Source organism: Hyla sarda, chromosome 2 (genome assembly GCF_029499605.1).
Source record: "Hyla sarda isolate aHylSar1 chromosome 2, aHylSar1.hap1, whole genome shotgun sequence".
Classification (NCBI taxonomy): Eukaryota; Metazoa; Chordata; class Amphibia; order Anura; family Hylidae; genus Hyla; species Hyla sarda.
Window position 1 is genome coordinate 267,590,744 of NC_079190.1, and position 24,969 is coordinate 267,615,712.

Sequence of the window (24,969 nt, forward strand, 5' to 3'; positions counted from 1 at the left end):
GCCTGAGACAGTTATATAGTATACACTGCTCCAAAAAATGAAGGGAACACTTAAACACCACAATGTAACTCCAAGTCAATTACACTTCTGTGAAATCACACTGTCCACTCAGGAAGCAACACTGATTGACAATCAATTTCACATGCTGTTGTGCAAATGGAACAAATAACAGGTGGAAATGATAGCAATTAGCAAGACACCCCCCAATAAAGGAGTGGTTCTGCAGGTGGTGACCACAGACCACTTCTCAGTTCCTATGCTTCCTGGCTGATGTTTTGGTCACTTTTGGAAGCTGGCGGTGCTTTCACTCTAGTGGTAGCATGAGGTGGAGTCTACAACCTACACGAGTGGCTCAGGTAGTGCAGCTCATCCAGGATGGCACATCAACGTGAGCTGTGGCAAGAAGGTTTGCTGTGTCTGTCAGTGTAGTGTCAAGAGCATGGAGGCACTACCAGGAGACAGGCCAGTACGTCAGGAGATGTGAAGGAGGAGGTAGGAGGGCCCTGGGTTCCTCCTAATTCAAGACAATGCTAGACCTCATGTGGTTGGAGTGTATCAGCAGTTCCTGCAAGAGGAAGGCATTGATGCTATGGACTGGCCCGCCCGTTCCCCAGACCTGAATCCGATTGAGCACATCTGGGACATCATGTCTTGCTCCATCCACCAATGCCACGTTGCACCACAGACTGTCCAGGAGTTGGCAGGTGCGTTAGTCCAGGTCTGGGAGGACATCCCTCAGGAGACCATCCACCACCTCATCAGGAGCATGCCCAGGTGTTGTAGGGAGGTCATACCGTCACGTGGAGGCCACACACACTACTGAGCCTCATTTTGACTTGTTTTAAGGACATTACATCAAAGTTGGATAAGCCTGTAGTGCGGTTTTCCACTTTGTTTTTTATGTGTGACTCCATATCCAGACCTCCATGTGTTGATAAATTTGATTTCCATTGATATTTTTGGTGCAATTTTGTTATCAGCACATTCAACTATGTAAAGACGAAAGTATTTCATACGATTAGTTCATTCATTCAGATCTAAGATGTGTCATCTTAATATTCCCTTAATTTTTTTTGAGCAGTGTAGTTCTCTGGGACCATCTTGGTCTCATAGAAAAGTGCAGGGCATGTCTCTGTCTCTAGGACATAATTCACAAAAGATGCACATTAACTAATTGAAGGTAAGATAGTAGAAAGTATTTTTTCCCCGCACAACATCGTATCATGTCTGTCAATCTTTGGTTTATTCCCTATTTTCTGATTCCTGCTTACTCTGTGAGAGCATTTATCCTATTTTTCTCTTTTAATTAAAGGGGTACTCCGGTGAAAACCTTTTTTATTTTAAATAAACTGGTGGCAGAAAATTAAACATATTAGTAAATTACTTCTATTAAAAAATTGCAATCCTTCCTGTACTTATTAGCTGCTGAATACTACAGAGGAAATACTTTTCTTTTTGGAATGCTCTCTGATGACATCACAAGCACATTTCTCTCTGCTGACATTATTATAATAATAATAACGCTTTTTTATTGTTGTCCTTAGTGGGATTTGAACCCAAGGCCCCAGTGCTAACCACTGAGCCACCATGCTGCCCTTAGCATACATCTGCTATGCATCTGCTATGCATGGTTGCTAAAATGGACAGAGATGTCAGCAGAGAGCACTGTGCTCATGATGTCATCAGTGTTCCAAAAAGAAAGGAATTTCCTCTGTAGCATTCATAAGTACTGGACGGATTAAGATTTTTTAATAGAAGTAATTTACAAATATGTTTAAAGGGGTACTCCGGTGGTTACACATCTTATCCCCTATCCAAAGGATAGGGGATAAGATGCCTGATTGCAGGAGTCCCGCAGCTGGGGACGCCCGCGATCATGCACGCGGCACCGCGTTTGTAATCAGTCCCCGGAGCGTGTTCGCTCCAGGTCTGATTACGGTCGACCGCAGGGAGGGGGCATGATAGCTGTCACGCCCCCTCCCGTAGGCTTGCATTGAGGGGCAGAGCATGACGTCACATGGGGGCGGGGGTGTGACGTCACACGCCGCCGGCCCTGAGGTCGCCGGTAATCAGTCCACGGAGCGAACACGCTCCGTGGACTGATTGCAAACGGGGTGCCGAGTGCATGATCGCGGGACGTCCCCAGCTGCGGGACTCCCGTGATCAGGCATCTTATCCCCTATCCTTTGGATAGGGGATAAGATGTGTAAGCACCGGAGTACCCCTTTAAATTTCTGCCACCAGTTGATTTAAAAGAAAAAAGGTTTTCACCGGAGTACCCCTTTAACCTCTTTTTTAATTGTTGAAAAATGGCTGCAAACTTTTTAATTGCAAAGAGAAATGGCACAAATATATATTTTTTCTTTAAATACAGTATATTTTATTTAAAATAAACCATATAAAGTAAAATGCTTCCTGCATATTTCACACTATTTTAGCCAATTCATATACTATCAATAAAAATAAAGATTGAGAAGTTCTGGTATTCGGAGCAGTGTGATCAATATTTCAAAATCTGCTTTTCAATTCTCAATTACAAACATGCTTCTAGAGAAATTGTATAGGAAGTAAGTTATAACCTATTTACACTACAGTTTGTGTCTTAGTTGGAGATCATATCTAGTGGAAACATTTCTAGTAGAAATGTGGAAAGTGGATATATAAAATGTATAAAGCTGCTGCTCTGGATGAGTTTGGCATGCCTGGCATTAACATTAGCCACAAGCTTTATTAGAGTTCATTGTTATGTTAAGCTGACACTTACTGCGGTAATCCTCTTAAACAGTGAATTTACCAGTGCTGTTGGCCAACAGAATGGTCAACTTTCAATGCAGTACTAAACAATGCTTAAAAGAGTTTGCAAAGCTATTAGCAAAATTGATCATGGTGCGGGTGATGAGTGAATAGAGCAAAAAAAAAAAAAAAACTATACTAATCCCTCAGCTTGCTTCCTTTCCCTGTCCTGTCTAGACTGCCCATTGATACCCCATTGATTATTGTACTGTAAGCCTTAAAAGAAAATCTATCAGCTCTATTTGTTGTCAAAAGCTACATACACTGTTTAATAGCTGTTAGTGTCAAGGAGGCAGTGCTGAAGGGTTCACGTGCCATAGCCTGACACGGCTCTTCACTTGCTCTCCATTCCAAGACCCTCCTTGACTAGTGTATAGTGTTCTGAACATCAATCAAGGAAGGTCTGGTGAGAGTAAGGTTGTGGCACTTGAAAAGCTCAGCTCTGCCTCCTTGACACTTGATGATAAATAAAAAGGTGAGTTTATAAGTTTGGCAATCATCATTGGCTCTAGGAAAGGAACAGTTTGCTTTTATACCCTAACAGCTATCCCATAGTGTTTGCATCTTATAGTAGCAAATACAGCAGACAGATTCCCCTTTAGTCATTGTACCAGGAAAGGTTTACAAATATTTTAAAATATGCTGTGCTATTCATTACCATTTCTAGATCTCTATTTATAAATGGAATATTCATATTATTATACTCATTTACAGATCTAGTCCTACATTCACAAGTCTGTTTATTTTGATGGGTTGTCACAGTGTATCTGTTAAGGCCATCTTCTGAGAGGTAAACATAGGACTTGAGGCTGACAGTGCTTGTCTACATCGATGAACTTTAATAACCTACAGCAGTATGAAAGATAAAGCTTGGTTTTCAGGCTCTCAGCGTGAGCAATAATGTTTCCATTCATTGAAATCTTGATAATGGTGAGAAATAAAAACACAAAGCAGATGGCATTTTCTTGCACTATGTATATTAGTCTAGGTTTCATAGCCAGAAAGATTCTGTCTGGCTTAGGTAGATGTTTGGCATCACATCTGATGCAACGGATGATCAATCTGCTCCAATGGGAAAGTATGGCATCAGTTCTGGCACTGGCTTCTACTTGGTGTTTCTGCGCTATAGACATATAAGGAGGTTGCCTATGAAAGTTGCAAAACATTACATGACATAAATATTCAAATTGAATGAGAAAATCCCTTTTAGTTGATAAATATTACTGTGTTTGATCTTACAGATTGAAAGGATACCTATTAATTGATCACTCTTCTGAATGCAAAACTTTAGTAATTCTAGTTAAAAAAAAATTATGAACAGAAACTAATACTAAACATTGCATTTGAAACATATTGAGACCTTTTTCGTTTCAATAATTTTTATTGAATTTAAGGAAACACAAGTCAACATTGAGACCTTATTTTTACTTTTTCACATTTTGTTATGTTGCAGGTTTGTGCTGAAATAAAATAAAATTGAATTAAAATTAAAAAGTATGTTTTTCTCTTTCATTCTGCACTCAATACCTTGTAATGACAAAGTCAAAACAGAATGTTACACATTATTGCCAATTTATTGAAAAAGAGTTTTCTGCAGATCCTTCGTAGCTCTGTCAGGTTGGATGGTGACTTTTGGTGGACAATCATTCATAGGTCTTCTCAGAGATGTTCGATTGAGTTCAAGCCAGGGCTCTGGCTGGGCCACTCAAGGACATTCACAGAGTTGTCCCTAAGCCACTCCTGTGTTATCTTGGCTTTCTACTTAGGCCTTTACACAATCCAATCTCTACAGAGCTCTACCAGCAGTTTTTTCTCCTCATGACTTGGTCTTTGCTCTGATATGGATTGTAAGCTGTGAGACCTTATATAGACAGGGGCTGTGTCTTTCCAAATCCTGTACAAGCAACTGAATTTACCACAGGTTATCCCAATGAAGGTGTAGAAGCATCTCAGAGATGATCAAGAGAAATGGGAGGAGCCAGAGCTAGATTTCAAGTATCACAATGTCCATGCTGCCAAGTTTTTGTTTTACCTTTTCAATACAAATTTGAAAAAATATCTAAAATTCAATTTTCACATTCTTATTTTAGAGTATTGAATACAGAATTATGGGCAAAAACAGTTACAAAAATGATCTTAGAAAAGTGAAAGGGTGTGAAAACTTTCCTAATGCATTGTATATCTATGTGAAAATGTTTGATATATTGTTTGCAATAAGTTTTTATTATACTTGTCTATGTTTTTCTCTCTCATGACAGCTTGTCCCCCTGGGTTTTATAAGATGTCCAGTCGACTCCAGACCTGTGCTCCTTGTCCTCAACATAGCTATACCAATCAGGAGTCATCCACTGTTTGTACCTGTGAGAAAAACTTCTACCGATCTCCTTTGGACTCTCCCTCTACGTCTTGTACAAGTAAGTTGTTATGATATTGGCCATATAGATAAAATATAAGACTGGGCTCCTATTAGTCTTTTAGTCAGCATTTGATCAGTATTTTTAGCCAAAATGAGCAGTTGAACCAACACAGAGAGAAGGTTGAACCCATCCATAAAATGTATCTGTCATTTAAAGAAAAAAACTTTTGACATGTCACATCAGCATGTGCAAAAGTTTTGATGGTGGGAAGTCTCAATGCAGAGACCTCCACCGATCAGGAGAACAGGCAGGGAGAAGGTTGAATCGATCTCTGTCCCGCTTCTCTCCATGACCCTTATAGGACAGAGATCATCGAGAGCCGGAGAACGAATCGCACTCATATGTACCTCTCCCGCTCTTTCTTCTAATTGGTGAGGATCTCAATCTTGAGACCCTGACTATATGTCAAACATGTAATTTTTTTTTATTGCAGAAACACTTTAATGTTGTCGTTAGTGTTGATCAGAAATATTGAAATAGCAAATTTTAACGCAGATATCAGCAATTTGGGATTTCGTAAATATTTAGAATATTGTGAAATGTTTATTTACTTCATATCAATAGCATAGCAACGTTTCAGATCACACAGGAACCTTTTTCAAGCTAACACAAACACACATTAAGGGGTAATATATACCCATGTGAAACAATCCAATCATAATACAATAATCATAGTGTCAATTAGCAAAAAAGTTTACAAATAGTGTATATCTAGTGAACCATATTATGAATATAAGACAATAGTGAACAGTACAAGTAAAGTGCTCTCTTGAGTATTAAAATCAATTAAAAAATCAATACAAATATCATTAAATATACACACATGTTTCCTGATACATAATTGTACTCATGTGCTAAGGACATAGATCATAAACAACATTTAATGAGAGGGAGGAACGCTCACCTGTCCTGTTGAATAATGGCATCAGTAAGCGTGGGGGAATCTCTACTGCGCAGATGCAGAGAGTCATGACGGAGTCCGTGCGGGGAAGTCAGCTGACTCTACCGGTCACGTGACCTGCGTCATTGAGCTATTCTAAATCACCTGACCGTTGTCATGGTGAGAAGCGACGCCAGAGCTCGCTCTCTCCATGATTCTCGGTCAAAGCATTATAACCAATACATTGTGTACAAGGGGATATGCCACATCTATATTATTTATTATGATAAAATAACAAAGTGCATTTAATTATGTGCAATACTATATACATATATATTATAATTATGTGAAAAATGTCAGGATGTAAAAGACCGGACCTATCTGAGTAACACTGTGCACATCGAGGGTATAAAAATATACCAAAAGGGGGTAATAAATATAAAAACAGAAAAGTAAGAAAAATATTAACAAATAAAATAAAGCCTGAAGAAATAAAAAAATGAAAAAATGAAAAAATCAGAAAATAAAAAATAAATAAAAAAAAAATAAAAAAATTACAAAAATAAGAAAATAATTATATGAGAATATAAAAATAAGAAATAAAAAATTACATAAATAAATATAAAATAAATATAGTATAGACCCTCTTGGTCATGGGTAACAGTATAGTAACCCTCTAGAACATGGGTCTCTCAAATTTTTCTCAGGGGACCCATATGAAAAACTCCCTAATAACTACTCCTAGTGCCATGGGACCTGTGCCAAGGGGCACACTATCAATATACCCCTCGACACCTGTCCAGGGACTCTAACCACCATAGCTTAATATTGGAGCGCGCCTGCTTTTTCAGCAGCGGCGTATCAAACTGTATGGGTCCTTCTTTTTTATTATAAATAAAATCAAACCAAAACATAAAAATAATGGTATATTATGAAAATAATAAAAAATAAAATAAAAAAATTATAATAATAAATAATCTCCCAAGATGTGTCATCAGGTTATCTCCTAATGGCCCGTCAAGTACATCATGACTAAAGGAATAGAACAAAAATATTTATATTTTTATTCATCTATAATAAGGTGAAAATGACAATTCACCCCTGAACACAAAGATTATTATAAAAATCTGATGTCAAATTACATTAATTTAATAATAATATTCAGGCAAATGAAATGTTCCTTCTCCTCCATCCAAGTTCAATTTCTTATTCTACCTAAAATAAAACAGAACAAATAAGAAAATAAGTAAAAAAAAATAAAAACATATATTAAAAAATGTGAAAAATAAAGAATAATAAATAATAAATTTAATGAGTGTCTATTTATCATATATTTCTGGGCGGACTCAGGAATTCTGTCATGGATAGACTTCCCCGCACGGATTCGGTCATGACTCTCTGCATCTGCGCAGTAGAGATTACCCCACGCTTACTGATGCCATTATTCATCTGATTGGTTACTATGGGCAACTGGGCAACTTTTCCTCTGCACAACTTTTGATGAATCTCCCTCATAGTGTTTGTTTTACAAACCTAAATAGATCTTAATTGATAAATTTTGTGAAATAAACAATTCTTCAAATGTACAAGCATTTCCAAAAATGAACTATTTGAGAGAAATATATACATACTAATACCCCCCCCCTCATACCTACTTTGTTTTGATAATCTGCTGCCTTTAGTTATGACCCATTAAGTTGGTCAGACAGACTCAGTTCAACTGAAGTCTCCTGGTCTCTTCAGGAAGTACTGGCTTAGTCTTCACTGCACATGCAAGTAACAGGATAGTGAGAAAGTGTGTGATCTTTTGCAAGGCGACAGTAGGGTCACAGTTCAGGGAGGAAAACAGGAAGTGATCAGATCCAGGGGAAGAGAAAAACTCTACAATGAAGTAAGTTACTTTACTTAACAACAGCACATCAGTCCTCTTTTACATATATGTGGTGCACATCTGATTTGACCAACTTTTCTTTGTCAAACTCCCTTAAAGGGGAATTCCAGCCATAGATATCCAATCCCTTATAAGATGTCTGATTGAGGGGGGGGGGTGCTGGCGGGACCCTCCGCAATCTCCGTGCAGCACCTGCATTCTATGCCGGGCTGCTGCTCCAGTCTCGGAAACCTCTGTGTTTCCAGGACTGGAGATGTGACGCCACGCCCCTCTATTCATGCCTATGGGAGGGGGCGTGACTGCATGACCCCCGCAGACGTGACCCCCATGATCAGACATCACAATGTCTATAGCCGGAAAAACTCCTTTGGGTATCTTGTTACAGTGCATCTTTGTATTGAGAACCGCATGTGAAACTCCAGTCTTCATAATTTTTTCCCACATGGTTTTATAAATTACATCCCCTCCCCCATAATCTTTTATATCCATGTTTTCTTATTTCCTATTTCTTATTCTAGGACCGCCCTCTGCACCAAGAGACCTGATTTATCTAATGAAACAAACAACACTAGTTTTAGAATGGAATGTGCCGCTGGATACAGGAGGCCGGGGTGATCTTACCTACAATGTCTTCTGTGACCGTTGTTCAATGGTTTTCCAGCAATGTGAACCCTGTGGGAGCAGCATTGGTTATGTTCCTCAACAGATTGGATTAGTGGACCGGACAGTGACATTGGTCAACCTGTTGCCTCACATGAATTACACCATCCGGGTGGAATCTGTGAATGGAGTTTCAGATTTTAGTATGTACACCAAACAGTTTGCCGAAATTAACATCTTCACAAATACTGCAGGTACTGTAGAAATTATGGCTTCAACATAAAATGTCTCTTTGCATATTCTAGAATGTGTTTATTTTTCTTCCATAATTGAATACACATTGAAATGTTGAAATTCAAAGTTATATGCAAGACCACAGAACAAAATCTACTTTGCTAGTACAAACTGATCAGTGGGCGTTAGACTTTGACGGCAGCTATCATAACTTGACATAGTTGATAGCAAGATGATGTACAATAAGTAAATGATTTCAGAATTATGATGACCACCTCTGTGACATGCAAAAATAAACATTTTAGTTTAATATATTACAAATATATGGTGCTAAAAAAATATTCAAAACACTTGTAACAGCCAGTGATGACAATATTTATATTTACATTCATTTGTAAATATACTTTGTAATCAATGCAATTTGTGGCTTATGTAATTAATTCTGTGACAAAAATCATGGTACTAAAATAAATCTAGTGCAGGTCAATTGCATTACCCTCCCTTTTCTCATTCTAGTATAGAAGAGTTAAGGGCTTTTTTCACTTTCACCCTATTTTATTACACTGTAAGACAGGGGTCCTTAAACTTTTTAAACTGGGGGCCAGTTCACGGTCCCTCAGACCGTTGGAGGGCCGGACTACAGATATCAAAACATGAACAAATTCCTATGCACACTTATATATCTTATTAGTGGACTACCACTTCAAGTATGCAGCACATCCCCCCCCCCCACATTAGGATGGCAGTATAGTTCCCCCCACATTAGGTTGTAATTCCCACATATTAGGGTTGGCAGTACAGTCCCCCCACATTAGGGTTGGCAGTACAGTTCCCCCACATTAGGTGCAGTACAATTCCCCCACATTAGGTGCAGAACAATTCCTCCACATTAGGTGCAGTACAATTCCCCCACATTAGGTGCAGTACAATCCCCCCACATTAGGTGCAGTACAATTCCCCCACATTAGGTGCAGTACAATTCCCCCACATTAGGTGCAGTACAATTCCCCCACATTAGATGCAATATAGTTCCCCCACATTAGGTGCAGTATAATGTTCCCCCACATTAGGTGCAGTATAATGTTCCCCCACATTAGGTGCAGTATAATGTTCCCCCACATTAGGTGCAGTATAATGTTGCCCCACATTAGGTGCAGTATAATGTTCCCCCACATTAGGTGCAGTATAGCTCCCCACATTAGGTGCAGTATAGCTCCCCACATTCGGTGCAGTATAATGTTCCCCCACATTAGGGGCAGTATAGCTCCCATTATGTGCAGCATGTACCCCCACATTAGGTGCAGTATAGATCCCCAAAATTAGGTGCAGTATGGCTCCCCACATTAGGTGCAGCATGTTCCCCCACATTAGGTGCAGTATAGTTCCCCCACATTAGGTGCAGTACAGTTCCCCATATTAGGTGCAGTATAGCTCCCCACATTAGGTGCAGTGTGTTCCCCCACAGACATACAGCCTCCAGCAATAAAGTGTATGGCTGGAGGCTGTATGCCTGTGTTCTGCCCCCACTTCAGTGCTCCTACCACCGCTCCTCCCGTCCAGACATAGAAGTAAGTCCCAGGACCGAAGGAGCGGTGGTCGGAGCACCGAAGCTGGCGTGCCGCTGGTAACACTTACCCAGCTGGCCAGCGCACGTCCTCATCGCTGCCCTACTCCTCCGCGCTCAGTTGCTATGGGCGCACGCACAGCGTCAGTGACGTCCATGTGTGCGCCACCTTCCCGGCGGCCCCTGTGTTTTTAAAGTAAACAGGGGGTCTCCGAAGCGCATCCCTGTGTCCCGAAAACATCTTTCGATACACAGGGATGTCCCAGGCAGCGGCGGGCCAGATAAATGTCCTCGGCGGGCCGCATGTGGCCCGCGGGCTGTAGTTTGAGGACCCCTGCTGTAAGACATTCCTTTATTTTCTTCAGGAATTCACCTTTAGAACAAAGCATTTTCTTATTTATATATAAAATGTATAAAACTAAAACCTTACAGAAGAACAATGCCTTGGGTATGCATTTAATGCTACCCAGGCTCCTATTTCTTTTTACTAGTTTAGATTCATAGGTTACAACATGCCCGCTCCATATCTCCATTAACAAACTTCATTGTAGAGTTGTTGATAGTCAGGACACTATATGTAGTACAGGTAGAGGGCAGTATTTTAGAGGCAGTGTCAGTAGTTAGCAGAATAATAGATGTAGTATATGTAGAGAGCAATACAATATATGCAATATAGTATATGTAGTAGATTAGTACAGGTAAATAGTATACAGTACATATAGTAGGCATAGAAAATAGTACTATGCACACCTCACAATACTGTGCTAAATAGCCAATAATATATGCCCATCAGTGGTACTATATAGCCATATTTACCCCAAATGTGATACACTGCATAAAACACTTTTAGTTGAATTTGAACTGAAATTATGGATGCCACAGGAAAGACAATGTGAGTATGATTTGATATCATTGCATCTTGGAGAACCATTCTAGTAGGGGAACCATACTTGTTTTATAATCAACACGATTAATCTAATTTTTTTTTTACCATGAACAGCCTTCATTTTGGGGGACCCTGAAAGATCTCATCTAAAAGAATTAAGCCATAGCGGACATTTCCTGTCCTTTCATATATGTACTTTATTATACAGTTGCCATTTTTTTTCTTGTAGAAATCATTAATCTTATCTTTGTTAAAACTTGCTAAAAACTTATGGTTAAGAGCAATCTGGGGATAAAGGGGCCCATTCACAATACATATTTTTTAAGCAGAATTTGGAAACTGCTCGGAAGTGGTCCTAGTGCCGGCTTGTTCTGCTGGCACCCACTAGAGATTACATTTTTGCTTGGAATATCTCTAGGCAGAGAATTCATAGTGTGAATGAGCCCTCATTTTACCAAAAGCCTTAAAAAAAAAATTTGGGCAGTTATCCTATTCTCTTATCTCCAGTCACCAAGTCTACTTGCAGGAGTCTTGGAAGGTATGAACTTTTTATTTTTTTTGGCAGGATCCTATCAAATTAGAGAACTGCTTTAGCTGCCTCTGTGGCTGCCAAATGATAATGAGAAAACAGAAGAGTCACTGGGGAATTTCCTTTTCTAACTAAACAGGGATTTTGTATAGTCTTTTAAATTCTAATTCGTAAACATTGCAGGGAGATATTAAATTTTTTGGGGTAAAACATAGTCTCCATCATGCTCCTTTCCTGTCTGTTTAGTAACTTCTATAAATGAATTAGCCATTGACCATAGTGGTGTATTATTATCATTATCATATACATGAAGGTTTACCACCCAGACACCTCCAAACATGTTTTCAAGATGGCCTCAATAATTATTCATTATTGTATGAGCTGTTTTACCGTCCTGTCATAATGAAACATGATGAGATCATTTCATCTTTGGAGATACCATAGGAGAGGGTGCTAAGTGCTTTTCTAAAAAAAAGAGCTGTGATTGAACGCTTTCTCCTGATTGGTGTTGTAATGAATGTTTAGAGCCTCAATTGGTTTAGATAAGCCCATTAAAAGTAGTAAATTATTGCCTTCTTTATTATCTTGGTCAATAGCCACCATCTGCTTAATCTTTCTCGATTACTATTATTATTGTCATAACATTTAATGTAATTAAATCCTTGGAATAGCCACCATCAGAGTAACATTCACTTCCCGCTATTGAGCTTTAGTTGTAAACAGCCTCACATTGAATTATGGATTGCTAAGGAGTCTTCTAATTGAATAGCTGTGTGAATGTGTGGTGTAGAATTACCGTACATCCCTAGAGTTTGGAGTACACACTTGATAAATGTCGGCCAAAGTTTGAACCGGCTGACCAGTTTAATTTTTATGGTGGTCATCCCAAAAGATATCGTAAAGAGATAAGAATTGGGCTATTGGACTGGTGCTGGGTGGGTATATGTGTTTTTTTCAATTTTCCAAATTAGAAAGGTTTGACAACTCCATTAATGCACTCTTCTTATTCTCAATGATTTTTCTGTACCAATATTTTCCATAGCATGTGAATGAGTTTGTGGAAATCCAATTGGTATGCATGGGATGTGGAAAAAATTGCTGAATTGTGGTAAATATTGTATTGCAAAGAAAATCTTTACATTTATACACACTTTAGTGAGTGAAGTCCAATTTTTTTTTCTTTTTAGTTTAGTGTCTCTGTCATTGACATATGTCAAAAGTTTTGATCAGTCGGGGTTTGGGTGCTAAGACCTCACTAATTGCCAACGAGAAGAAATACCCAGCCGAATGTTGCTCTCTTCACCAACTTGCTGCAGGAGACAGATTCTACATAAATTCTGTTGAGCCCATCTATTACATTAAAAGGGTACTCCAGTGGAAAAAAATTTAAATCAACTGGTGCCAGAAAGTTCTTTTCTTTTTTAATTTATTTTCTGTCTGACCACAGTGCTCTCTGCTGACACCTCTGTCAATGTCAGGAACTGTCCAGAGCAGGAGAGGTTTGCTATGGGGATTTGCCCCCACTCTAGACAGTTCCTGACATGGATAGAGGTGTCAGCAAAGAGCACTGTGGTCAGACAGAAAAAAAAAAATCAAAAAGAGAAGAACTTCCTCTGAAGTATGCAGCAGTATAACAGGAAGGGTTAAGATTTTTTAAATAGAAGTCATTTACAAATATTTTTAACTTTCTGGCACCAGTTGATTTAAGAAAAATAGTTTTCCACCGGAGTACCCCTTTTAAGGGAGAAATGGGGAGACAAGCGCTTAACTAAGCTTTTCTCCTTACTTGTTCTAACAATTGGTGGAGGTCTCAGCAGCCAAACTTTCACCGATCATGACTTTTCAGATGTCTCTATGACATGTCAAATAGTTTTTTCACTAAAAGTATAAGCACCTTTGACCACATGTATGTGTATGGGTATATTGGGTGAGATAGCTATTGGCTGACAACTTTGTATATGGCCAATTTTATATGGTTACACAACTTATTCTTGGGAGCCATGTGCATGGGGTATTGCAACACAGAAAGTTTCAACAGTTTCACCAAATTATGGAGCCATAGGGCCTTAATGTGTTTCTTTCTAATGTTTTCTCCTTTATTGCTAGAAGGTACATATGGACGATATGGTATCTGGTGGAGCAAGGTTTGGATTCTGTTTTAATTTGCAAAGGAGAGCATGAGTCTAACAGGACATATTGGGGGGACATTTATCAATGTTTGCTTATGTATTCCTTTTTTTTAGTAATTTTTTTCTTACAAATTTATTGCTTATTTTTCTACTGGTTTCAGCCTGTTGATAAATTTCTTTCCCATAAGCAATTTATTTATTTTATTTTTTTTGCTTTGGTAGTGGCTTTTTCTGCTCCATGTCCTAGCTGGAGTAAATTTAGTAAGTTTTTTCATGCCATGCGACTTCATGCCATGCGAAATCTCTGACCACTGCAAGTCAAAATCTTGCTTTGGTAAGCAAGATTTTTATTTTTTGCTTAGGACACTGAACAAGCAAAAAGTCGCAGAAAAAAGAATAGTCGCACTTCCAACTTTTTTGCGACAATTTTAACCCCTTAAGGACTCAGGGTTTTTCCGTTTTTGCACTTTCGTTTTTTCCTCCTTACCTTTTAAAAATCATAACCCTTTCAATTTTCCACCTAAAAATCTATATTATGGCTTATTTTTTGCGTCACCAATTCTACTTTGCAGTGACATTAGTGATTTTACCCAAAAATTCACAACGAAAAGGAAAAAAAAATCATTGTGCGACAAAATCGTAGAAGAAATGCAGTTTTGTAACTTTTGGGGGATTCCGTTTCTACGCAGTGCATATTTTGGTAAAAATTACACCTTATCATTATTCTGTAGGTCCATACGGTTAAAATGATACCCTACTTATATAGGTTTGATTTTGTCGTACTTCTGGAAAATATCATAACTACATGCAGGAAAATTTATACGTTTAAAAATGTCCTTTTCTGACCCCTATAACTTTTTTATTTTTCCACGATATGAGGGCTCATTTTTTGCGCCATGATCTGAAGTTTTTATCGGTATGATTTTTGTTTTGATTGGACTTTTTGATCCCTTTTTATTCATTTTTTAATGGTATAAAAAGTGACCAAAATACTCTTTTTTGGACTTTGGAATTTTTTTTGCGCGTACGCCATTGATTGTGCGGTTTAATTAACAATAAATTTTTATAGTTTGGACATTTACTCACGCGGCGATACCACATATGTTTATTTTTATTTACACTGTTTGATTTTTTTTTATGGGAAAAGGGGGGTGATTACAACTTTTATTAGGGAAGGGGTTAAATGACCTTTATTAACACTTTTTTTTAACTTTTTTTTGCAGTGTTATAGGTCCCATAGGGACCTATAACACTGCACACACTGATCTCTCATGCTGATCACTGGCATGTATTAACACGCCTGTGATCAGCGTCATCGGCGCTTGACTGCTCCTGCCTGGATCTCAGGCACGGAGCAGTCATTCGTCGATCGGACACCGAGGAGGCAGGTAAGGGCCCTCCTGGTGTCCTGCAAGCTGTTCGGGACACCACGATTTCACCGCGGCAGTCCCGAACAGCCCGACTTACTAGCCGGGATACTTTCGCATTAGAAACGGCGGTCAGCTTTGACCGCTGCTTCTAAAGGGTTAATACCGCACATTGCCGCGATCGGCGATGTGTGGTATTAGCCACGGGTCCTGGCCGTTGATGAGCCCCGGGACCGACGCGCTGCGACCCCGCTTCATATCGCGGGAGCCGGCGCAGGACGTAAATATACATCCTGCATCGTTAAGGGGTTAAGCAAAAAAAAAATCTATTAAATGCTTTGATAAATGTCCCCCATAGAGATACAGATTCATACTTGTAACTTAAAAGGAGCTTCAATGCAGTTATGTACATGTGGCCTTACAGAAACATCTCTTTATCTTGAGCTTCTGCATTTAAGATGGCAGTTCTTTCCCATCACACATATACAATTATATGCACTTACATAAGAATCTTACAGTACATACAATACAGAAGTCAACGTACAAGAACAAGCCCCTACCAAAAGTCACACAATAATTTCTTACATTTACTAACATATATTGCGAAAGCTTTAGCATACTTTTATGGTTATGTTCTTCTTCATTTTATTATTATTATTACACAACAGTATAAATATGTCTTATACCACTATGCTAACTCTGTAATAGGGCCCCTCATTTACCATATTCCATTTACATACTGCCATAGTTTTATACGGTAGTGTGGCTTTTAGGCTTCGGAAGGCATCAGGGCCCAATCGTGTCTACTGCAGCAACACCCTCATATGTCCCATTATGTTCCAGCATCGACCATATTCTAGCAAACTATATACCAGAACTAACATGGAAGAAGGCAACTACATATATAAACATCTTAGGCAATAATCTCCTATGGCTCTGTACTAAGCTTCTGTGTGCTTTAGATTTATTTTGGATTTTGTATAAACCTGCAAGAAATTTTTTTGGCAGGTAAAATCTGTGTCAACCTCTGTAATCTAATGCCCGGAAATTATATTAATGTATAAGCCATATGATGTGAATTTATGCATGCCCTTATGATCATATATTTTTTGAGCACATTACTATTAGTTTTGGTACTAATACCATTAATCTTTTAATTCATATGTAACAGTAATCACTTTTATGAAGACAAAGATTAAAGGATGTTCTGTAATATGGTGCATGCTCCAACTGCCTATTTTAAATTGGCATGTGCTCTATTGGTATACAGAGCTATGATGAACCCAGCTGACATAGCTTCACGGTGAATGTTAAGGATCATTGGATGTTTGGTTTTCGAGCTGCGGCTCTTCAAAATGCTGTTCCCCGATGAAATCCCCACCACCAGCTAAACTAATTAGTCTTAATCTCTGGGCTTGTTGTAACTGAGATGCCTGATCAGGAGGCTGAAGAAGCGCGCATGGCATGATAATGTCTTCCCCGATGCATTCAATGACTTCTTCACAATGTCTAACTCTACTTAATTATGTCTATGTATAACACTAAAATTTACAATGTACATAGCATGAATTCACTTCAACTAGCTATGGAAACTTGTCTAGGAAGGTTGATGGAGAGAAGAGTGCATCTGAAAAAAAAAATTCTATAAATAGATTTATGTTAAACCACATGTTTAGTTTTTTACAATAGCTACCATAGAGCACAGCTATAAAGGGTACAGAGATAGTAGTCACACCAGAATACTGGTACCTGAGATGCCCAGTAGGGTCACATAAAATAACTGTCATCCAAAACCTCTAATTTAGTCCAACAATCTAATGGGTGTGGGGGCAGGTAACAGTCCACTGGAATCCAACGTAGAAAGAACATTTAGCGGTGATACATAGGAGGCTGGGGACAAACAAGAGCTACATATGTTTTACACCGGACTGGCGCATCCTCTGGTCCTCGTGGGAGGCGCACCAGTCTGGCGGGAAACAATTGAAGGTCGCCCTTGTTTGTCCCCGTCCCCCCCTTCTACCCTGTACATCTCCCTGTTTTAACAGTTTTTATTCATTAATTGTCATCCAAAAACTGTAATTTAGTCCAACAATCTAATGGGTGTGGGGAGTAGGCAACAGTCCACTGAAATCTCTCCAACATAGAAAGAAAATAGAGCACTCACCCAGGTAGCCTTCAAAAGTCTGGCTTAATTTCTTCATTAAACAAATAAAAGCATACAGGGGGACCTACAGTAATGTGGTGATACAGTTAAGGCGGGGGATCAACAAGGGCAAGCTACAATTGTTTCACACCAGACTAGTGCTTCCTCAGGCCCGTACGGGAGTGGTGATACAGTTGAGGTAGGGGCGTGAAACAATTGTAGCCTGCCCTTATTCGTCCCTCGCTTAACCTGTATCACTTATGCTTTCATTCATTTTGTGAAGAAATAAAGCCAGATTTATGAAGCCTGCCCAGGTGAGTGCTCAATTTTCTTTCTACGTGGGAAACTTTGTCCATTATGCTGTTGGCCTTAATGTGAAGCACACCTCTTTCAGACAGACTTTTCAGGGAGACAGTGAATGTTTTGCCAAGTAAGCTAGTTGCTGTGTGATATAGAGAACAGGACTGGTATCTCTTGGAATGTTTTTGGTATAGTCCACTGATACCTGCTGTGAATAAAAATGATTGGGCTTGTTAGCTTTCCATTTCTCCCTGGGACATAAGCCTTGACCAAACTGTCTCATTCCCCTCTAACTATTGAAGAAAACATGCATGCTCTGCTGATCTGTGTACATTTGCTTATGTGGGACTTAGGAAAGACAGCAAGCAGTCTGCTGTACAAGTATTTGGCTGACAAATATCTCATATATGGCCAATTTTAGTTTTTCTTACATCAAACTGCTGCACAATGCCAGGTGTTAAAACTACACAGTCAAAAATACAGATCCCAAGAAGAAGCTTAGCTAGGACATTAAACAAGCTAGGTATGCTGGCAGAGTAGAGCTCAGCAGTCTGTAGCATTGTAAATGACATAGAAAAAGAGTATGGCTTGTACAACAAGCTGGCATTCTGAATCTGAAACAAAGTTCTTTAAGTTTTTACATAGAAATTACTAAGAAGTGGCATTAATGTGGCTCAAAAATGGGTATCAACCGAAGTTGTTAATACTATTGTGTGTCTTTAGAATTATTCCTTTGGTTGCCATATTGTAAAGAACAGAATCATTGTTTTTATAGGAGGATACCCTTAAAAATACTGTACTTTGATATTTACATCTTCTAAAACACTTTGAAAGCTCCTTTTAATTCTATTTCCTTCTTAATAATTCACAATAATACGTTTTGTCAAGGTCAATACTTCCAGGAGTTGTATGAAACTTATTTTTGATACATTTTTACAGTTTGGCTAAAGTAAAAAAAAATATTCACCTGCCACCAATCCCAGATGCCACCATTCTAGTGTCACTCAGTCTGCACTGTTAATTATTATTATTTATTTTTATAGTGCCCTTGGCTCCAGGGTTCAGTACATATGATAGGGTTAAAATACATAGCATGAACAAACCATAGAGCAAATGATAAGTTTTCAGGTTGCTTTTGAAACCTGGATGGTGAGCAAAAGCTGGATATGTCAGGGTATCAAGTTCCAGTTGTCTCCTCTTGACATGAGGAAAGACCTGCACAGTCCATCATTATCTATTGTGCGGCATTTCTGAGTATCCAGAGGACACCAGGCAGTGCTAAGCAACTATGACCAAGAATGGCAGTGGCGGGTGATCGGTGGCAGGTCATTACAGGTTATTTTGTTGTTAACTCTTTGCTTTTACATTTTTACCCTAGCTTGCCCATTGTAAAAAATGACAAATACGTCTTTGGGACAACGCCTTTAAACAAGCAGAGATGAATCTAAATATTATAATGATATGCACTTCTCTGTTGTAAATAGACTGCGCCCATTAAAAACATAATCAAGTGTCATTTTTAACACAACTAACAAGACGTATGTCAGCAGCTGATGTGAAATCGAGAAGCATGTGCAGAACATTTTTAACTTCCACACTTGCCTCGGAAAACAGTCCCTGATGGAGCTGGATTCACAGAAAAGTAATCAGAGACGAGAATGCCTCGTTTGTTCCATATTTGATCGCAACAGATGGAAGTCACTAGGAAAACAGAATAACATCTGATGGTACAGATGCACTCAATTTTTTAAGACAACATTCTGAAAAGTTCAGACAGCTAATGTGAAGCATCAACTGCTTTATTAGAGATGTTGATGCTTGTGTAGGGTTTTCTTTCTTTGCTGTTTTTATCCTGCAAGGCTTTAAATAAAAGTGATTCCTTTATGGGCATTGGAAAGGTTGAAGTAGTACAACAACAATTCATTGTCCAAAAGTATTAAAAGATTAAATCAACTGCGGTAAATGGTAAAAAAAAAAGAGAAAAGTTTATTCATCCACCATTCCAACACTAATGCTGCTGTGGTCCCATTGATCTTTCTGCAGCTCTGATGTTGCATACACCTGTGTGACCACTTCGGCTGACACTGGTTACAGCTGTCACATGCCATAAATGCTAACATCAATGCTGAAGCAAGTGATTGTCTGCAATGGTCATGTGGATGTATAGAACATCACCACTGCCAGAAACGTCAACTATGACCGATAGTGAAAACTGGAGCATCAAGAACAAGGAGGCAGGGGACTTATTGGGTTAGTACATTTTGTAAAACTCTCGAACAATAACTTTAAAGGAAAACTGTCAGCTTTCTCCCCCCCCCCCCGCACTAACCAGCGGTAATAGCTCGTAGTGCGGGGGACGCTGATCAGTTTGATGCCGACCGTGCCCGGATCCACCTCGTTGTTCGGCCCTAATCTTCTATTTTCAGGATATGCTAATGAGGTGCTAACTGCAGCTGGCCAGGCTAACTGGCACTCTGATGTCAGTGCCGCCTGCCGCAACAGCACCCGACTCATCAATATTCCACCCCTCCCTCCGCCTCTCCCTCTTCTCCCCGCTCTGTAATAAAGAGAGAGGAGAGGTATATTGATGAGCTGGGCGGCGCTGTTGCCAGCGGCGCTGACGTCAGCGTGCCAGTTAGCCTGGCCGGTGCCAGTTAGCATCTCATTAGGCAATGTTGCATGAGCAGATCCACCAATCACCTTCCACCACCACAAGGGAGTGACACGCCCCTTCCTCCTGAGAGGATTTCTAGCACTGTGAGCTAATGAAAAGAGGTATTTTTATAATACATATAGGTCTTAGAGGAATAGAATTAGATGTACATGGACAGGATTAGGTACTGAGCAAAATATTAATATATATATATATTTTTTTTTGCTCTTTAAGTGAACATGTTTTTTTGTTTGCAACTACAGTGTATTTCCTGTCATGTTTTGACTTCTCTATTTCCACTGGCTTAAATAATATCAACATTTTCTCCAGGTCAGTAGTTCTCAACTTGTGGCAGTCACTAGTTAGATGCCACCCCAATTGTTGGTCAGGCACAACAGGGGAGGCAGTTTTGGTAGGAGTGATCATATTCAGTTATCTAATACTGCACATTTTTCTCTTTCTGCAATTATTTGGGATTATGCAACATCATTTTGTATTTATTTACTTCTGGAAAATATAAATAATGAAATAAAATAATTTTGACATGAACAATTATCTCAAGTAAGAACCTATTGCCAGAACCTACCCCAAAAGCCTCAAAAATCAATATGCTGTATTTATAAGTTTTTTAAAAAATATTTCATTTTATTATATTAGAGTAATTTTCATTTCCCTATGCATGGTACATCAGTGTGAGATCAGTGGTGGTCCGACTACCAGCGCCACTGCAAATCAGCCGATTGAAGGTACCAAAACACTTGTGTAAGCGCTATGGACTCTTTAAAACTTACCAGGCAGAGTACCATAGGTTTAGTAACAGTTGAAGCTGGTATTGCAGCTTTTTAAATTTACAGAAATGGTTGAAAGTTGTTTTTTACGATTTATAGTCTCAACTTAATGTACAGAGCTGTGGCTCCTTACATCAGCTGATCATCAGGGGTATCGTAGCAGTGACCATCAATGTACAAGTGCTATAAAAAAATAATTTGATGAATAATTCCCAAATATTTCTCTCAGTTTTAGATCTCTACTTGTCCTCAGGTTGTGTGTGATATTGCAACTCAGTTCAACTGAAGTGAGAGAATCCATGTTGTAATACCACACACAACCTGTGGACAGGGGTGGATCTGTTTTTGAAAGAAATTAGCTCTGTTTTTCTTGAGCTGCATTACCCCTTTTATGCATTCAGCCAACTGCCATGCAACTGGTATGCAACCACAACACAACTGCATTGTGTGTTTTTGCCCTTAGTTTTGCAGATGTACAATATTGTTTTAATTATTTATTTATTTTTCAATTTCTATGTTATTTTTGATCTTCTTTTATAAAGGGACTGGAAATTCCCATTTTATAATGTACGATACATACTGAGTTCAATATAGCCATATAGTTCACATATCTGCAGTTATGATTTCTAATTTTAGACAAATAATTGTTTCTAATTTTATATAAAATAAACTAAAATTTTGTAACTCTATGGTGAAAGGAAACATTTGTTTTCATTACCCATAAAATGTAATTTCCCTGGTGTCTAGTAAATCCCTTTAGCTTCATTTCATTTACCTTTTTTAATACGCATTTAATCAGAAGGACAAAGAGGATTCAAGTGTATTTATCTTGTGCAGTCATAGAGCACAGCAGTCAATATGGTCATTACATGACATAAAAGTAGAGTATAAGCCACCTCGTTGAATTCCTTTAGATATACAGCTAAGACTCTTCATGCTGAATAAAGTTCTAGCACAATTGATCTGGGCATGGGTTTATAGAAGACACAGCTCCAATAGACAATGGTGTATAGGGGGTTTATTAAAAAAAAAAAAAGCAAAACATCGAACTTGTTGCAGTATTTCATTACATATTTTTGTTGTCATTTATGTATTATTTTATTTACTCTTATAAAATCTTAATATGCATTAGGCATCACATCAGATATCTGATACACAAATCTACCATTATTTTGTCATTATTTTCCTTCAAATAAAAGAGGAAAACTGACAGCAAATAAATATAAGTGAGCTCTATGTATAGTGACAGAATTACAGTTTCCCATATTTTATGGTACATTCTAGGAATTTTGTGTTGGTGCAGTGTTGTATATAAGCCTGTCAAGAGTAAGGCTGGTTTATAACGGTGATTATACATTACATTATAACATCTATGTTATGGCCGAAATACCCAGACCACCGCATATTTTACTAACGCACTTAGATCCGTATAAAATCTAACATGAAAGGTTCACCATAAAAGCTGAATCTCTAAAGGTTTGACTACTGCTTCAATAATACTTATGTAAATAGTATAATAATACTTATGTTAATATGCAGCTATGTTACCTGCATCAGCAATCAGATTGGAAAACCATCCTGAAATATTCCATGTAGAGTTAAATCAAAATACAAAAAGATGCAGAAAAAAGAGCTCCTTATGGTACACTACAAGCATGTGGTCAACACTACAATCACATGACTGCAATTGCAACAGCTGTGGGTTTTTACTGTGCTTGTGCCAAGTTCAAGCAGATGCCGGGGGGGGGGGGGGGGGGTGTTGGCTGTTGGTGTTGTCACTCTCGTCTGTGATGGTGGAATGGAACTTCAGAAAACAGGTTGTAGTTAATGGGGTATATTCAGATATTCAGACCAAGGTGTTGTTACCAGTGGGTACCAGTATTTGAGGAAAGTGATTTACTAGTAATTATTTCGGAAGACTTAAAGGTAGGAAGACAATCTAATAGAGCAGCAGGAAATGCTAGCAGAATGCTTGGATGTATAGGGAGAGGTATAAGCAGTAGAAAGAGGAAAGTGCTCCTAAAATTTATCAGGAAAGATTAAATGACCTTGACATGTATAGCTTGGAAGAAAGAAAGATAGGAGAGGGAATATGATAGTAAGTTTTATATACATAAAGGGAATCAACATGGTAAAGGTGGAGAGCATATTTAAAAGAAGAAAATCTACCACAAGAGGACATAGTTTTAATAGTTTTAAAGGGGTAGTCCAGTGGTGAAAAACGTATCCCCTATCCTAAGGATAGGGGATAAGTTTGAGATCGCGGGGGGTCCGACCGCTGGGACCCCCTGCGATCTCTCTGTACGGGGGCCAGGCTCTCCAGCCAGATAGTGGGTGTGCACAAAGCGGCGGCCGACACGCCCCCTCAATACATCTCTATGGCAGAGCCGGAGATTGCCGAAGGCAGCGCTCAGCCCCAGGCCCAGCGGTCGGACCCCCGCGATCTCAAACTTATCCCCTATCCTTAGGATAGTTGATAAGTTGTTCACCACTGGGTTCACCACTGGACTACTCCTTTAAATTACAGGGGCAAAGGTTTCTGCAGTAATATTAGGAAGTATTACTTTACTAAGAGAGTAGTGGATGCATGGAATAGCCTTCCTGGGATCATCAGACAATCATAGCAGATCTTATGGATCTTTAAAGTAGTCACTCAATTTAATAAATAAACATTTATGGCTGGGCTTAAGTTGGATATTTCATACTTACTTCCGCATGCCAGTCTGTTGGTAAGCCTTCTGACCACATTCAACCGAGTAGTAAAAGGCTGGACAATTCAGTGTGTGTTACTTCTCTAGACACTTCAGTGTGTATTACTACTGTCTAGTACCATACAGAGAATGAATGGTGTAACACTCTTTAGTATGAGCTGTAGTGTTAAGCGTGAATATTCGAAAGGCAAATTTTTACCCCGAATATCGGCACTTTGCAATTTCGCGAATATGCAGAATATAGAACTATATATTCGCAATGACCAAAATTAGTTTTTTTTTCTTCACAGTACACAACAATTACAACAATGATGTGTACTGTGTAAAAAAAAAAGTGATCATCCCTCCCTGCTTCCAGCTTGTGGTCCAAAGGAGCGCAAATATTTTGTACATTCAAATATGCAAATATTCACAAATATTGACACTTCCAGAGGACACTGATCCCTCCCTTCTTTTAACTTTAGATAGGGTAGGTTAATTTAGCAGATAGGTTCTAGTGTAGGGTATAGTGTTAGTTGAAACATATAATCGCACATGTGCACTATACGAATTTTATATCGATTTTTGCATGAAAAAAAAGGGGAATGAGCAAAGCGAATATGCGAATGTCACGAACATAGGACAAATTTTCTTCCATATATTCGCAAAATATTGCAAATTTAAATATGGCCCCTGCCGCTCATCACTAATGATCTAGACGAGAAGTAGATGCAAAGAACCAGAGAAAGGTGTATTGGTAAGAAGGAAGTCTGAAACTGACAGTTGCAGCTCACATTTTCTAAAGGAAGTGTATAAATTGCTGAGCGAAGCATTCTGGATGAGTGCACTAGACTCATTGCAGTTACCAGAAAGATAAAAAATCTGGTTTTGGGTAAGGAGATTCACCATCACATTCTGACAGTATTCTCCCTACAGATTGCTATTGTGCACTGCTGACCAGATATATCAGCATGACACCCCTTCCTGTGCAGTCACACATCCCTAAGGCCAGCCCAGAGAGTGACAATGTGTGCAAAATATGCATAAATGATGTTTGTGGCTTAGGATGTGACCAAAATAGAACATTAGACAGGCGATAACCCTA

At 38.9% G+C, this 24,969-nt stretch overlaps 1 protein-coding gene across 1 annotated transcript in view; it reads left to right on the forward strand.

The window, feature by feature from the left end:
• The window catches only part of EPHA10 (EPH receptor A10), a 691,916-nt gene that overhangs the window by 337,888 nt on the left and 329,059 nt on the right, over nt 1-24,969 (forward strand). The window contains exons 4-5 of the mRNA XM_056557121.1: nt 5,052-5,207; nt 8,500-8,835. Of these exons, the coding sequence (XP_056413096.1) occupies nt 5,052-5,207; nt 8,500-8,835 (492 nt within the window). The remainder of the gene's footprint in view (nt 1-5,051; nt 5,208-8,499; nt 8,836-24,969) is intronic.